Source organism: Bufo bufo, chromosome 4 (assembly GCF_905171765.1).
Source record: "Bufo bufo chromosome 4, aBufBuf1.1, whole genome shotgun sequence".
Taxonomy (NCBI): Eukaryota; Metazoa; Chordata; class Amphibia; order Anura; family Bufonidae; genus Bufo; species Bufo bufo.
Genome location: NC_053392.1, coordinates 31,476,556 through 31,494,790, shown reverse-complemented (window position 1 = coordinate 31,494,790; position 18,235 = coordinate 31,476,556). Strand labels below are relative to the sequence as shown.

The 18,235-nt window shown below is 44.0% G+C and overlaps 1 protein-coding gene across 3 annotated transcripts in view; it reads right to left on the bottom strand.

The window, feature by feature from the left end:
- LOC120997106 overlaps window positions 1-18,235 on the bottom strand; it is a 100,492-nt gene that overhangs the window by 24,824 nt on the left and 57,433 nt on the right. Inside the window, exon 3 of one of the 3 annotated variants that reach the window (XM_040427045.1) lies at window positions 1,188-1,196. The exons of the other annotated variants lie outside the window; for them this stretch is intronic. Coding sequence (XP_040282979.1) covers window positions 1,188-1,196 — 9 coding nt within the window. The remainder of the gene's footprint in view (window positions 1-1,187; window positions 1,197-18,235) is intronic. 3 annotated transcript variants of the gene reach the window in all.

The window sequence follows — 18,235 nt, the reverse complement described above, 5'->3', positions numbered from 1 at the left end:
CGATCTCCTTCCAAGGTCAGAGTAGCACTGGAAGTAATGACTATATCTGGCAATGACTGCAAGTGAAACTGAAACTAATATAGTAGCTGGGAGTGGCAGACAGGACTCACCTGAGAAGGATGCCTACAAACTCCCAGTCAGGACAAAAATGTTCACAAGGCAAAACCCAGATGACATACCCTGAACCACGGAGCAAACTCACAAGCTATCGCGAGTAGCAAGTCGCTGCGACCTTCTCCTCCCAGACCTGTCTGGATCAGTCACAGTCGTGACAGTACCCCCCTTTCTACGAGGGGCCCCTGGACCCTCAAGACCAGGCTTCTCCGGATGGGAGCTATGAAAGGCCCGAATGAGTCTGTCCGCTTTTATCTCTGATGCTGGAACCCACATTCTCTCTTCGGAACCATAACCTTTCCAGTGCACGAGGTACTGAAGAGAGCGGCGAACATATCGTGAATCAACAATCTTTTCTACCTGAAACTCAAGACTGCCATCAACAACCACCGGTGGAGGCGGTAGTGGCAATGGTTCAGGAGGTTCTACATATCTCTTAAGCAGAGATCTGTGGAAGACATTATGGATCCTTAGAGTCTGAGGTAGCTCCAGACGAAAAGCCACCGGGTTAATGATCTTAATTACCCTATAAGGACCAATAAATCTCGGACCTAATTTCCACGAGGGAACCTTCAACTTGATATTTCTGGTAGACAACCACACCAAGTCATTCACCCCAAGGTCCGGACCTTCAGAGCGCTTCCTATCAGCCGCACATTTGTATCTACCACCAATTCTCTTCAAACTTTCTTGCACACTCTGCCACACTGAAGAAAGTGAAGACGCAAATCGTTCCTCCTCGGGAATCCCAGACGGCCCCCCTCACTAAACGTACAAAACTGAGGATGGAAACCATACGCACCAAAAAATGGTGACTTATCGGTGGATTCTTGACGACGATTATTAATGGCAAACTCGGCTAACGGTAAATAAGATGACCATTCCTCCTGATTTTCGGAAACAAAGCATCTCAAATATGTCTCTAGGTTTTGATTGGTACGTTCAGTCTGACCGTTGGACTGTGGATGGAAAGATGAAGAAAACGACAGATGAACGCCTAAACGAGAACAAAAAGCTTTCCAAAATTTAGAAACGAATTGGGTACCACGATCCGAAACAATATCGGAAGGGACCCCGTGAAGCTTCACGATGTGGTCAATAAAAACCTGAGCCAGTGTGTTAGCATTAGGCAATGCGGCAAGAGCAATAAAGTGCACCATTTTACTGAATCTGTCAACAACTACAAGAATAACAGTCTTCCCCGCTGATACTGGTAGATCCGTAATGAAATCCATTGACAGGTGCGTCCAAGGCCTGTTGGGGATGGCCAGAGGTAAAAGACGCCCTGCCGGACGAGTATGATCTACCTTAGAACGAGCACAGGTAGCACATGCAGACACAAAATTCAACACCTCCTGGCGCCATTTAGGCCACCAGAACCAACGAGACACTAACTCAGAGGTTGCCCTACTACCTGGGAGTCCTGCCAGTGTGGAGTTATGGTGTTCTTTTAGTATCTCCAGTCGTAAATTTTCTGGCACAAACAGTTTACCCGAGGGGCAGGAGGCCGGGGCGTCCCCCTGAGCTTCCAACACCCTCCCCTCCAAACCTGAGTGTAATGCAGAGACCACCACCCCCTTTTGCAAAATGGGCTCTGGTACCTCAACATCACCCCCTCCAGGAAAACTTTAAGACAATGCATCCGCCTTAGTATTTTTTGCCCCCGGGTGATAGGTTATTACAAAATTAAACCTAGTAAAAAATAACGACCACCGAGCCTGTCTAAGGGTGAGACGCTTAGCAGACTCCAGATATAATACGTTTTTGTGATCCGTAATCACCGTGACGGGATGAACCGCCCCCTCCAAAAAATGACGCCACTCCTCAAAAGCCAACTTAATAGCCAAAAGTTCCCTGTTGCCAATATCATTGTTCCTTTCTGCAGTAGACAATTTCTTTGAAAAGAAAGCACACGGACGCCATTCACCAGGGGACGGGCCCTGAGATAGTACCGCTCCCACCCCCACCTCTGATGCGTCAACCTCTACAATAAAAGGAAGCAAGACATCTGGCTGTACAAGAATAGGGGCCGAGGTGAATCTCTCCTTCAGAGATGCAAAGGCAGTTTTGGCTGCATGTGACCATTTGGAAAAATCGGATCCCTTTCGGGTCATGTCCGTCAGTGGTTTGACAAACCAAGGAATAGTTCTTTATAAACTTTCTATAAAAATTAGCAAACCCCAGGAAGCGTTGCAATGCCTTCAGGTTCTCAGGCAGATCCCAGTCTATAATCGCCCGGACTTTCTCTGGATCCATGCGGAAACCTGAATCTGACAACACATACCCCAGAAATGGCAGTTCTTTTATGGCGAACACACATTTTTCTAACTTAGCAAACAATTTGTTGGCCCTTAATATCTGCAGCACTTGTCTCACATGGATCTTATGTGTATCCAGATCCGGGGAACAGTGTTCCCTCTAAGCTGCGCGGGTGGGCGGCCGCGCAGCAATTATTGTGGCCCCGCTCACAATTTTATAATGCCCGCTCACTCAGCCTACAGCGTGCCGCTAAGTTCGCTAACGCTGCTGGTAAAATGCCAGCACTTGTCGTCAGACTCATCTGCGTGACGGCGCCGACGTCCTCCGCGTAGTCTTGTGCAGCGGCACGGCACAGCGGGGCGCCGCCTACCAGCTACCACGTGCGACTTCTGCCTCCTCCTTCTTTTTGCAGGAAGAGGAGGACTGAGCAGCAGCAGCAGGCAGTAAGGTGCGATAGTGGCGGCGGCACCGCCATCTTAGAGCCAGGCCAGAGGCACACAGTGAGAGTGAGTTTCTCTTATGGGCTACCTACAATAAGTAAAATCCTAGAAACCGTCATTGATTGCTGAGCTGGTCTGTCCTGGTATTTCTAGAGTGTGAACTCGTGACAAGAAGTGGAGAACAGCGGGGGACAATAGTGGCACTAGTAGACTACTAGTGCCACTATTGTCCCCCGCTGTTCTCCACTTCTTGTTACGAGTTCACACTCTAGAAATACCAGGAGAGACCAGCTCAGCAATCAATGACGGTACAATGTCAGTAGTAGGGGAGAACACAACAATCAAAGTTATTTTTAATCCTATAGGCTAGAGTGAGTGAAGTGAAGGAGTCTCTCTGGCCGAGCCTGATAGTGATAAGTCCTTCATGTGGGCAGCAGGAGCTGTGTCTGTGAAAGCAATGAAAACAGCATGTTCTGTATGGGAGGTTTTATCACAGCAGACTCGCCAATGCAAAACAAGGGAATGCTGGTTGGTGCCGCCATCTTAGAGAGGCTAAAGGGAGTCTCTCTGAAACAGCATTGCATTCCCTTCAGGTTTTGCATTGGCAATGTTGCTTGTCTCAGCCAAGGAAAATGGGGGGGAAAAGTAACATATATAACTATATAAAACAGGAAGTAAAAGGTCCCCCCTGCGCTCCTATTGTTTGGATGTGTAAATCTACCTTAATAGGAAGATCCCGCTGCTTGCTGTCTATCAAGGAGCTATTGTTCTCCTTAGGAAAGTATATATAAAATGGTATATCACCCGTGGGTGATGCGAGACAAAAAGCGCTTTTTGTCTCACATCACCCACGGGTGATATACCATTTTTTATATACAACAGGAGATGCCCAGGTTATACCAGCATGTTCCATATCACTGTATACAAGAAGATGTATAACTTATACCAGCTGTACGTATATAATTATATACAGAAGATACCCAGGTTATACCAGCATGCTCCATATCACTATATACAAGAAGATGTATAAGTTAGATGTCCTAGCCAGTGTCAGGTTAGCACTTAGCAAGGTCTTTCTTCACTCCGCAGGAGACATTTTGTGTGCGGTTCTGTTCTGACCCTTATGTTAAAACATAACTTTCATTTGATTGCTTTAATACCTAAAGGAAAAAAATAATTTTAAAAACCTGCTGTTTCTCTAGATGACCTTATGTTTATGGTAGTGGTAATAGAGTCTCAAGGGTCTATAAAAGCAGCTACACTATTTTTACAGACCTTTGAGACTCTATTAACACTACTATTAACATAAGGTCATCTAGAGAAAAAGCAGGTTTTTAAAATTCTTTTTTTCCCCGTTTAGGTGTTAGAGCAATCTAATTAAAGTTATGTTTTAACACCTAAAGAGAAAGAAAAAAAAGAAAAACCTACTGTTTCTCTAGATGACCTTATGTTGATAGTAGTGTTAATAGAGTCTCAATGGTTTGTATAGTGTAGCTGCTTTTATAGACCTTTGAGACTCTATTACCACTACCATAAACATAAGGTCATCTAGAGAAACAGCAGCTTTTTAAAAAAAATAAAAAAATATTTAGTTGTTTAGGTATTAAAGCAATCAAATGAAAGTTATGTTTTAACATAAGGGTCAGAAACTGGGTTTTGTTTTAGGCTCTTGGTTATTAGTTTTTCTATGTAAGTTCTCTGGATCAAAGATTTTTTTTCCCTGTATGGTTTTTATATGGAGAGCAATGTCCAGTGATCACAGAGAGGACTATACTGTATTGTACGGGATGGTGCAGGGGTTATACTGTATTGTACGGGATGGTGCAGGGGTTATACTGTATTGTACGGGATGGTGCAGGGGTTATACTGTATTGTACGGGATGGTGCAGGGGTTATACTGTATTGTACGGGATGGCGCAGTGGTTTGTATGCTCTTTGATGTGACAATTATCTTAGGTTTTCCTATCGCCCACCTTTGATGGCGCTGTGCACAGCTCTGAGCCGACCCCGCTCAGCAGCTGCCAAGGCTTAGAGGGAACACTGCCGGGGAATAGACCAGGATGTCATCCAGATATATCACAACAAATCTCCCGATAAGGTGACTAAAAATATCGTTGACAAAATGTTGGAATACCGCAGGCGCATTAGTAAGACCAAATGGCATGACCAGATTTTCATAATGCCCTTCCGGAGTATTAAAAGCCATCTTCCACTCATCCCCCTCTTTGATGCGAACCAGGTTATAGGCTCCTCTGAGATCAATTTTGGAGAACCATTTAGCACCAGCATCCTGATTAAAGAGGTCGGGAATGAGAGGAAGAGGATAGGGATCTCGGATAGTTATCCGGTTTAAATTCCCGGAAATCCAGGCAAGGACGTAGGCCCCCATCTTTCTTTTTAACGAAAAAGAACCCTGCAGCCACAGGTGAAGAAGAGGGTCTGATGTGTCCCTTAGCCAAACTCTCCGAAATATAATCTTTCATAGCCTTCCTCTCCGGGCCAGAAAGATTGTATAACCGGGTTTTAGGTAGTTTTGCCCCAGGTAATAGATTAATCGGGCAATCATATGGACGATGAGGTGGTAACCCCTGACAACCCTTCTCAGAGAACACATCCATAAAATCTGATAGAAAGGCAGGTAAAGATGTTACAGAGAGTGTTGAGCACCTACTACTCAAGCAGTTGTCCTTACAATGTTCACTCCACTCCACAATCTCCCCGGCCTGCCAATCCACCACTGGATTGTGAGTCACCAGCCAGGGAAACCCCAATACCATAGGAGCCGGAAGACCATCCAGGACATAACAAGAGATATGCTCTTTATGGAGGTCCCCTACCTGCAGATGGATATTATGGATGATCTGAGTTAACTCTCTCTGAGTAAGAGGGGAGGAGTCGATGGCAAAAACAGGAATAGTTCTGCATACCGGTTCCGGAGTAAAACCCAGCGCCTGAGCAAACCGTGAATCCACCAAGTTGACCCCCGCCCCTCTGTCCAAAAAGACGGAACAGATCTCAGTTTTATTGCCCGCCTCAACGGTAGCGGACAACAAAAACTGAGACATGCGTATGGAGGAAACGAATACGCCCAGACTGTTATCCTCCGCACAATCTGGGGACTCTAGTTTTCCGGCGGCTCCATTGTTTGTGGTCTCTTGGGTTCTGATGGACAAACCTTTACCAAATGACCCCTCCCCCCACAACGAAAACAAACCTCTGACCTACGGCGGAACTTAGGAGGATTCATCCGTCTAGTGGCGCCCCCTATTTGCATTGGTTCGACTGGACCATAACAGACCGATCCCTGCCCTATAGAGGCCTCCAAAAAATGTAATAGTCTCTCCCTGAGCCGTCTGTCGATTCTTATGGACAGAGACATAGCAGCCTCAAGAGACCCAGGCACCTCGTATACCGCCAGCGCGTCTTTTAATTTTTTAGGCAACCCCTGGCAGAACTGACTCCTAAGGGCCGAGTCGTTCCATAACGTATCAGTAGCCCACCTACGGAATTCGGAACAATATAGTTCAGCAGACCGGTTCTCTTGCCGAAGTCTACGTAGCTTAGACTCAGCCAGTGAGACCCTGTCCGGGTCATCATATACGAGACCCAGGGCTTCAAAAAACTCCTCCACTGATCGTAAGGCCGGAGAGTCTGATGGTAGGGAGAAAGCCCAAGCCTGCGGATCTCCTTGCAGGAGAGAAATTACAATGCCCACCCGTTGTTCCTCACCGCCGGAGGATCTAGGGCGTAACCTGAAGAACAACTTGCAAGCTTCTCTGAAGGTTATAAATTGGTCTCTCCCTCCTGAGAACCTATCAGGTAAAGCCACTTTTGGCTCAGGAGTACCTTGGTTTCCCGTAGCAACGGTGGAACCCAAGGATTGCTGCTGTAGCACAGTTGTTTTTAATCCTGCCACTTCAAGGGATAACCCCTGTAATTGTTTCGCCAAAACCGAAACCGGATCCATAGTGGAACAGACAAAATACAAAGCAAAACAGCAAGCAAGAAAAATAAATAAATAAATGTCACTTTTTTTATTTTTTTTTTAAAAAGACCAGATATACTGTCACGACCGCTAGCCCAGCAGCAGTCATGTCGCACCAGACGGAGGGGAAGGGGGACCCTTATCTACGGATGGGAAATAGAATGGCCACCCCTGACTACCCCTAAGCTGGCACCTGTCTGCCCTGATACCCTAGACGGGGTGTGAACCCGTGCGGCGAGCAGGATGCCTAAACCCTCAGTCGCCCTAATAACAAGACTGGACTGGGGAAAGGCCGATGGGAGCGCTAGTCACCATCACTCACGTCTAGGAAAACAACAGGAGAAGACAACAACAAACAAACAACAGCAGAGATAGACTTATCCATTCACGAGCAGAGAAGGCGATCCCAAACACGACAGTACACGCCGGACAAGAGCTCCACAGCAACACCATCAAACGATCTCCTTCCAAGGTCAGAGTAGCACTGGAAGTAAGGACTATATCTGGCAATGACTGCAAGTGAAACTGAAACTAATATAGTAGCTGGGAGTGGCAGACAGGACTCACCTGTGAAGGATGCCTACAAACTCCCAGTCAGGACAAAAAGGTTCACAAGGCAAAACCCAGATGACATACCCTGAACCACGGAGCAAACTCACAAGCTATCGCGAGTAGCAAGTCGCTGCGACCTTCTCCTCCCAGACCTGTCTGGATCAGTCACAGTCGTGACACAGTCTGTGAGTGAGTCTGCACTGTGACTGTCTCTTGTCTGTGGGACAGAAGGAAGAGGGACTCTTCGATCTGCTGCTGCTTCATTCTATTTAGTTTTGTTACTGTTTCATTAAGCAGTTTGCCCCCATGACACCTGCCCCCCCCCCCCATATCCTGTCCTATCTCATCCTCATGGAGCCCCTGCCGTCTCCTTTCCTCCCTCATGTATCCAGGGCTCCTGTCCCACCCTCCTATCTCCTATTGCTGCTCTGCACAGACCTCCTGCCACTACTTGTTGTATGAATCCCCCTCAGAGCCCCTTCCACCTACTTGCTGTGTCCACCCCTCCTGTCCATCCAGGGCCCCTGTCTCACTCCTCTGCCTCTCATTATGGTGGCATCTGAACCGCATTCACCATAAGGACCTTCTAACGTCACAGGGTCATGTGACTGTGCCCCCCACCCTGTACTGTGCCCCCCACCCCGTACTGTGCCCTCTTATACCCTGCATTGTGTCCTCTTACCACACCCTGTGCAGTGCCCCTAGTCATTCCCTGTACTGTGCCCTCTTATACCCTTTTATCCTGTCACAGTATGGCGGTGTTATTACTATATGGCGGTGGTATCCAATAACTGCATGGCCAAAAAAAGTAGGCACTTTTTTTAGACCTGGCACGAGCGCGAAAAGATACAGATTGCGGTGCTAAGGACCTTTGCGCCACAATCTGTGTCAGAAATACGCCTAACATAGACGTATTTCTATATAATAAATGACCCCCTAATTGTATTATTATTCGGGGGTAGGGCTAATATCTTTATATTATATAGATTCTAGTGTATTATACTGGGCCCTGTATTTCCCAGTAGAAAATGATCCTTGGGAGACAGTCCTCACCCTTGACTACCAGGACCAGGCAGCGCTCTGTCAGTACATGGCGGCCTCCCCTCTCCGCTGCTCCGCTGTGTACTGGGGCTTATTCTGACACTAGGTATAAAGATAAAATATCCCAGGGTGCAAGAATCCAGTCCAGATAGTGATAGTAAATAGAAACGTATTTATTGCAGAAGTACAACGCGTTTCGGGGAGCAGTTCCCCTTCATCAGGTACATAACACTGCATATGAAATTACGCAAACACACAGCATTTAAATGCACACAAAAAAAAAAAAACGCCAATGTGAAAAGTAGGCGGGGGTAAGTAAAGGGGGAGTGGTTGGTGGGGATGTGTCCCCAGTAGATGTGCATAGGTTTGATGTTCAATATATAATGATATAGCAACAATGCAGAGGTACCATCATTGGTGGTGTGGTGAGGCCAGAGAAGTAGGAATGTTGTGCTCCGATCAGTTTCTATGCCTCTGATCAAGGAGCGCTCGCACTGAAGGGGAAGGTCACGTGATCGCGGCTTGCCGGCAGCACATAGTAACCTGGTTGCTGGGTAACCAGGACGCTTAGTGGCCGCACTGGTGTGTTGCGGACACAAGCGCAGCGAGGATGGCAGGGGAGGGAGGTGGAGTAGGTACTGCAGGGAGGGCGGACCTGTGTAATGAAATATATTAATAGCAAGGGGGGGGGGGGGCTCTGTCGTTGTGTCCCGGTAAGGGACTGAAGGGGGTAAAGAGAAGAGACAGTTATAACAGATAAAATGATGATAATGATGTATAAATGGTGCTAAAAAGATTGGATCAATCAATTCTGATAATGATAAAACCAATGATCGACAATGAAAAAGGGTAATGGATTAGTGATGCATAATTGGTAATAGATGAATCAACATTAAATAATTATCATCCATTAATCAATCAAGGACTAATGATTTGATAGGAGAATGAGGGGGGGGGGGGTAATAAATGAATTAGAAGGTATTAATCCATGGTGATGCATGTACATATTGTTCATTGCACAAATAATGAAAAATACTAATAATGGATATAATAATAATGGTTAAAAAAAAAATATATATATATATATATATATATATATATAAATAATGAATAATAAATGATAAATAATAATAATAATGATAAATAAATAAATAAAATATAAAATAAACAACAAATAAATGATAAAAAATAAATAAAAATGTTGGCTCAATATATGGAGCGTCATGCTTGGGCTACTTTCACACCTGCGTTTAGGTGCGGATCCGTCTGGTATCTGCACAGACGGATCCGCACCTGTATGCAAACGCTTAGATCCATTCAGAACGGATCCGTTTGCATTACCATGAACAAAAAAAAATAAAAAATTATTATATATTTTTTTTGTTTTGTTCATGATAATGCAAACGGATCCGTTTTGACTTTACATTAAAAGTCAATGGGGGACGGACCCGTTAGAAAATTGAGCCATATTGTGTCAACTTCAAACGGATCCGTCCCCATTGACTTACATTGTAAGTCTGGACGGATCCGTTTGCCTCCGCATGGCCAGGCGGACACCCGAACGCTGCAAGCTGCGTTCAGGTGTCCGCCTGCTGACCGGAGGACAAACGGTGCCAGACTGATGCATTTGGAGCCGCTTGTGAGAGCCTTCAAATGGAACTCACAAGCGGAGCACCGAACGCTAGTGTGAAAGTAGCCTTAAATGTGTACAGAAAATCAGGTGGTGGTGGAATATACATGTAAAATACTACATTGCACAACCTTGGGGGACCTTGGCTGTTTGAAATAGGGAACGTCACAATTGGAACATAACTGAACTCGGGGTATTTCAGAGGTTTATCTCGAAGGCCTCGTTAAGACCAAATGGGTTAAGGCAGTTGAGTTTGTATATCTAAAAACATCTCGCCCCTTTTTATCGTCTGCATGACATTATGGCAATCAGAGCCGATTTGTTCAATGGGCGTGATAGAAAAACAAGTGGCGAGGCCCTCATGGCGAATGGTTGCGTGTCGAGACACGCTGTGCTGTAGGAAACCCTTTTTGATATTTGACCGATGTTTGTTAAGCCTGTTGCGCAAGGTTTGGATTGTCCGCCCCACATACTCTAGTCCGCAGGGGCATTCCAGTAGGTAGATAACATTCTTTGATCCACAGTCTAAATGTTGTCTGATGGAGAAAATTCCCCCATTAGATCTACTTTGGAAAGAAGTTGACATCCGTATAGCGGTACAGCAGAGACATTTGGGTTGGTTGCATCTGAAGCTGCCAGGTTGTTCAGAGTGTTGGGTTCTCGTGGGGGAAAATTTGTGGTCGAATCTGTCAGCACGCAGTTTGCTTGGAGCTAATAGATTTTTTAAAGTTTTAGCTCTCCTGAACGTCAAGGGAGGATGGCTGGGTAATGATTTGGATAGAAATGGGTCGCTTCTTAGGATATGCCAGTGTTTGGATAGTATGCTCCTAATATCCTTATGATTGTTGCTGTATGTCGTGATAAAGTTAGTACTCCACTTATTTTCAGATTTCTTAGTTTTTTTGATATTTTTAGTAATATCATCTGTATTATTATTTTTATTAGTGGGTATGCAGTTTTTTTGTGTGAGGGTTTTTGCTTTGTTGAAGGTCGCTTCTATGATTGGGAGAGGATAACCATTTTGTATAAACCTCTTACGGATGATCTCACTCTGGGTCATGAAGTCTTTGTCTAGGGAGCAGTTCCTTCTAATTCATTTAAACTGGCCGAAAGGAATATTGGTTTTCCATTTTTTGTGGTGTGAACTGGTGAAGTCCAGGTAGCTGTTGCAGTCCACCTTTTTGAAATACGTGCGTGTTTCTAATTTATTATTGATGACGTTCTGTTCCAGGTCCTCAATTTGCATCTGATTGTGGGTACCGGACAAGGTGATGCCCCAATCAGTGGAATTGAGGTGTGCAACAAAATTATTAATAGAGCAAATATCACCGTTCCAAATACTTAACAGGTCATCAATGTACCGTCAATAAAAGATTATGTTTAGATCCCAAAAACTAGTTATATATGAATCTGGTTTTGAAAGCCCCCATAAAGAGATTTGCGAAACTCGGCGTGAAACGCGTGCCCATGGCGGTCCCCCTGGTTTGCAGGTAAAGTTGATCCTGGAAGCGAAACATGTTGTGCGTCAGAATAAACCTAATGGATTTGAGAATAAAGGATTTTTGGTCGGTGGGCAAGAGATGGTCGTTATCCAGATATTGTTTGGTACAGTTGATACCCAATTCATGTTCGATGTTTGAATACAGTGCCGTGACGTCTAATGTCATCAATCTGTAGCTGCCTTCCCACTTAATCTCCTTGAGCGATTGTAACAAGGAGGAGGCGTCTCGGAGGTATAATGGTAAAGTGGTGACATACTTCTGTAGGAGAACGTCAACGTAATGTGAGAGGTTACAGGTAAGGGATGAGATGCCTGATATGATCGGGCGGCCTGGGGGTTTCATTGGGTCCTTATGGATTTTTGGTAAGTGGTAGAATATTGCAATTGCTGAGTCTAGGCCTAGAATGTAATTTTGTTCCTTCTTGTATAATATGTGTTTTGCGGATTCAATAAGGGTTTTGAATGCCTTCTTGTGCTCTAAGGAGGGGTCCTCATTAAGAGGGAGGTAATAGTCTCTATTAGATAGAATGTGAAGTGCCTCTTTCACATAATCCTCTTTGTTTTGGATCACGACACCCCCACCTTTATTCTGACGCACAACGTGTTTCGCTTCAGGATCAACTTTACCTGCAAACCAGGGGGACCGCCATGGGAATTTCACGCCGAGTTTCGCAAATCTCTTTATGGGGGCTTTCGAAACCAGATTCATATATAATTCTAGTTTTTGGGATCAAAACATAATCTTTTATCGACGGTACATTGATGACCTGTTAATTATTTGGAACGGTGATATTTGCTCTATTAATAATTTCGTTGCACACCTCAATTCCACTGATTGGGGCATCACCTTGTCCGGTACCCACAATCAGACGCAAATTGAGTACCTGGACCTGGAACTGAACGTCATCAATAATAAATTAGAAACACGCAAGTATTTCAAAAAGGTAGACTGCAACAGCTACCTGGAATTCACCAGTTCACACCACAAAAAATGGAAAACTAATATTCCCTTCGGCCAGTTTAAACGAATTAGAAGGAACTGCTCCCTAGACAAAGACTTCATGACACAGAGTGAGATCATCCGTAAGAGGTTATCCTCTCCCAATCATAGAAGCGGCCTTCAACAAAGCAAAAACCCTCACACAAGAAAACTGCCTACCCACTAATAAAAATGATAATACAGATGATATTACTAAAAATAAAAAAAAGAAATCTGAAAATAAGTGGAGTACTAACTTTATCATGACATACAGCAACAATCATAAGGATATTGTAACGGTCGCGTACACACACACACAGGGGGGAGGGAAGTGACCACTGCGCTCCACCCTCACCCCTGGCCCTGCCTACTTGCCTCGCGAGTCCTAATGACAGGGGACAACTGGACGGCAATCCCTAGCTTGGAATAAGTGCAGGGATGACAGACAGACAAACAACAGGACGTGAATGGACCGAGTCAATACCAGGAAAGCTACAAAGTACAAATGGAGCAAGCAGAGAATTGTCAGGAGAAGCCGGGGTCATAAATACCAGGAGAGCAGTGAAGTACCAAAGGAGTCAGCAGAGGATCGTCAGGAATTCAGCAGGAGGTAAGTACGCCAGGAAAGACAAAATCACAGGTGGAACCTAAATTAACAGGCAACCTGTGGCCAGCAGGCTGTCTGTATTTATAGTGGGGAGTGAGGGTCATGTGACGTGGCCAGCGTCACATGACCGACAGACCAACCAGTCGAGTACCGAATGATCAGCTCGGCGCTCAAGGCAGACTAGGAGCAGGGAGCCACCCAGCTAGTAAAGCCGCCCTGGGAATGAGGTCAAACACAGATCCTCATTCCCAAAGCTAAGCAACAGTTCTGCGGGCAATGGGGGACCGAGTGCACCTTCGGAACCCCGTTACAGATATTAGGAGCATACTATCCAAACACTGGCATATCCTAAGAAGCGACCCATTTTTATCCAAATCATTACCCAGCCATCCTCCCTTGACGTTCAGGAGAGCTAAAATCTATTAGCTCCAAGCAAACTGCGTGCCGACTGATTCGACCACAAACCTTCCCCCACGAGAACCCAACACTCTGAACAACCTGGCAGCTTCAGATGCAACCAACCCAAATGTCTCTGCTGTACCGCTATACAGATGTCAACTTCTTTCCAAAGTAGATCTAATGGGGGAATTTTCTCCATCAGACAACATTTAGACTGTGGATCAAAGAATGTTATCTACCTACTAGAATTCCCCTGCGGACTACAGTATGTGGGGCGGACAATCAAAACCTTGCGCAACAGGCTTAACAAACATCGGTCAAATATCAAAAAGGGTTTCCTACAGCACAGCGTGTCTCGACACGCAACCATTCGCCATGAGGGCCTCGCCACTGGCTTTTCCATCACGCCCATTGAACAAATCGGCTCTGATTGCCATAATGTCATGCAGACGATAAAAAGGCGTGAGATGTTTTGGATATACAAACTCAACTGCCTTAACCCATTTGGTCTTAACGAGGCCTTTGAGATAAACCTCTGAAATACCCCGAGTTCAGTTATGTTCCAATTGTGACGTTCCCTATTTCAAACCGCCAAGGTCCCCCAAGGTTGTGCAATGTAGTATTTTACATGTATATTCCACCGCCACCTGATTTTCTGTACACATTTAAGCATGACGCTCCATATATTGAGCCAACATTTTTATTTATTTTTTATCATTTATTTATTTATTTTATATATTTTTTATTTTTCATTATTATTTTTTCATTATTATTATTATTATTTATTATGTATTATTCATTATTTATTTATATATATATATATATATATATATAAATATTATTATTTTTTTATCCATTATTATTATTTTTCATTATTTGTGTAAGGAACAATATGTACATGCATCACCATGGATTAATACCTTCTAATTCATTTATTACCCCCCCCCCTCATTCTCCTATCAAATCATTAGTCCTTGATTGATTAATGGATGATAATTATTTAATGTTGATTCATCTATTACCAATTATGCATCACTAATCCATTACCCTTTTTCATTGTCGATCATTGGTTTTATCATTATCAGAATTGATTGATCCAATCTTTTTAGCACCATTTATACATCATTATCATCATTTTATCTGTTATAACTGTCTCTTCTCTTTACCCCCTTTAGTCCCTTACCCGGACACAACGACAGAGTCCCCCCCCCTTGCTATTAATATATTTCATTACACAGGTCCGCCCTCCCTGCAGTACCTACTCCACCTCCCTCCCCTGCCATCCTCGCTGCGCTTGTGTCCGCAACACACCAGTGCGGCCACTAAGCGTCCTGGTTACCCAGCAACCAGGTTACTATGTGCTGCCGGCAAGCCGCGATCACGTGACCGGGTCTGATCACGTGACCTTCCCCTTCAGTGCGAGCGCTCCTTGATCAGAGGCATAGAAACTGATCGGAGCACAACATTCCTACTTCTCTGGCCTCACCACACCACCAATGATGGTACCTCTGCATTGTTGCTATATCATTATATATTGAACATCAAACCTATGCACATCTGCTGGGGACACAAAGTATGGTCGTTCAGGAGGGGCAGTCAGAGCCTCCCTGAGAAACTGCTCAAAAGATGCAAAAAGGAAAACTAAAGGGGCAGTTAACTAAATAAAACTTCGCTTTTATTGAATAGGAGATAAAATGGCCCCTACTAACATACAACGAATAAGACGTGCCCTCTCATTAAAGTAGCAATGACAAATGACAAGACGTACATAAAATGTCACTAGGGGGATGGATCAAGTACCACGTAGAGGGTCGGGTAGGGGCGAGGGGTGTAAATGTGTACTACCCACTGGCCCTAATACCTCCCTACTTGTCCTGTTACTCCCTCAAAGTGTATCCGAAGGACGGGGTCCAAAAAGCCCCGCAAGGGGTGGCCCAGACAGGAACTCTGATCCTATTAAGAAGCCCTAATAAGGCCCTGGTCAGGATAAATGACAAAGGAAAAAGAGTTCTCACTTTGGAAAACACACTAGTAGGCAAAGAAAAAAACACATAAATATAAGTATAGCACCACCTAGACACCCAGTAAAGATCAGAGTGGGGGAATTGTTAAGATATATGACATCTTTTTATATGCCCTTATACAGCTTATCCATTGATCTACAGTCATATGAATATGTTGTCTGTTTGTTAACCAAGAAGTGTTTAAATAAAGTTGCACTCAGAGAGAAAAAAAAAAAAAGAGCGGCTGCAGTGAGCAGAGCAGTGTGTGCTCCTGAGGAAACAAAAGCATGGAGTCTGTGTGAATTTGTCCTCCATCAGAGATCTTTTGTAATCCACAAGATAGGTTCAGAAGCAACTTAATCCGTTATCCTATCTCTTAAGTAAAGAAATGGCAACAGGTTATGGGCCCAGGAGAGAGGGAACGAGCCGATGGAACAGGCTACTTTTCGATGGAGATGAGAAGAATTATGAGCTGTGGGAGACAAAATTCCTAGGCCATCTACTCTGGATGAATCTTAAAGAAACCATCCTGCGGGAACCAGCAGATGGAGTGGATCCTATGCAAGATAGGAATAAGAATGAAGAAGCTTATGCTGAACTAATACAATTCCTCTTATAATGAGAGAAGCAACTGATAATGGAAGGAAAGCGCTGACAATCCTGAGAGATCATTACGCTGGCCAAGGTAAGCCACGTATCATACATTTATACACAGAACTAACATCTCTTCAGAAATCTGAATGTGAAAGTGTCACAGACTATATCATACGCCCAGAACCAGCTATTACAGCACTCAGAAATGCAGGAGAGACCCTCAGTGATGGACTAGTAGTTGCTATGATTCTTAAAGGCCTGCCTGAATCATTCAAACCATTTGCAATCCATATAACACAAGGTAAAGAAGATATGACTTTTACTGATTTTAAAACCAAGTTAAGGATTTTTGAGGACACTGAAAAATATGGCAGCAGCACAAGCACTGATAATGTTATGAAGGTCAGCACCCCTGCTATACCAACAAAGGAGAAAGACATCATTATCTGCTACAGTTGTAATCAGAAAGGTCACAAAGCCAATGCATGTCCAAGCAGAGTGAAAAAAAGGAAGACACAGTGGTGTAATTATTGCAGGAGCTCCACTCACAGAGAGACATTGTGCAGACGGAAAGCACCAGACAATGTAAAGCATGTAGTTGATGATACAAAACAAACATTTGCTTTTAAAATAAGCGAAGACCAGTTAAGTAATCCCGTAACAAAAAGCCTGATGGTAGATACAGGAGCAACATCGCATATTATTACAGACATTAAGAAATTTTAAAGATTTGACACCTCGTTTAAGCCAGAGAAACACTACATGGAGTTGGCAGATGGGAAAAGAACTTCCGGTGTAGCGCTCAAGAGAGGCGACGCAGAAGTGTACCTAATGGACAGTAAGGGAAAACAAAAGAGGACATTGCTACAAAACGCATTATTTATCCCCACATATCCACAAGACATTTTCTCAGTTGAAGCAGCAACAAGGAATGGGGCGTCTGTTGAATTCCGACAAGCTGACAGTATTCTGGTTCATAAGAATGGGACAAAATTTATTATTAAGAAATACAACAGGCTTTACTATTTGAACACCTATAAGGGATGTGAAGACAGTTGTTACGGTTGTTATGATATTCAGATATGGCATGAAATCCTTGGTCATTGTAATTACGATGATATCTTGAAACTACAGAACCTAGTAGATGGAATGAAGATCCAAGGTAAGGTTGATAAGTCCAACCTGAATTGTGAGATTTGTACCCAAGGGAAATTTGCTCAGAGTAGAAACAGAGAGTCTGACACCCGTGCAAAATACCCACTTGAACTAGTACACACAGATTTAGCAGGTCCTATAGAGCCAGTTGCAAAGGACGGATTCAAATACATCATAGCGTTCACTGATGATTATTCTGGTGCAGTGTTTGTATACTTTCTGAAAAACAAGAGTGACACAGTTCTATCCACAGAGAAGTTTATCGCTGATACTGCCCCCTATGGGACCATCAAGAGAATGAGGTCAGACAATGGTACCGAATTCACATCGAATGACTTCCAGTCACTACTCATAAAGAGGAGCATAAGACATGAGACTTCAGCACCTTACTCACCACATCAAAATGGAACGGCTGAAAGAAACTGGAGAACACTGATAGAGATGGCAAGATGTATGCTAATAGAGAGTAAAGTACCAAAAGAGTTATGGACATATGCAGTGATGACAGCAGCTATGATTCGAAATCGATGTTTTAACAGTCGTTTGAAGCAAACGCCGTACAACATACTGACAGGGAAGAAACCAGACTTTTCAAAAATGAAGATTTTTGGATCAGAATGTTTTGCATACAAACACAATAAGAAAAAGTTGGATCCAAAATGCACAAAAGGGATTTTTGTAGGATATGACAAAAATAGTCCCTCTTACCTGGTGTATTACCCTGAAACTGGCAAAGTCTTCAAGCACAGACTAGTAAAGTTAATTGAAAAGGACGTAATCGAGAAACAAACTCAGACTGAGCTGTTGGACAATAATGATGATGACTATGAGGAAAGGAGTGTAATTCCTGTATCAAGTCCAATGACTAAAGAGACCCCAGATTCTTTAGCGGAGATTGCAGAGGACAAAGATGATAACCATGGTACAAGATACCCTACAAGAAATAGAAAAACTCCTCAGTATTTAAATGACTATG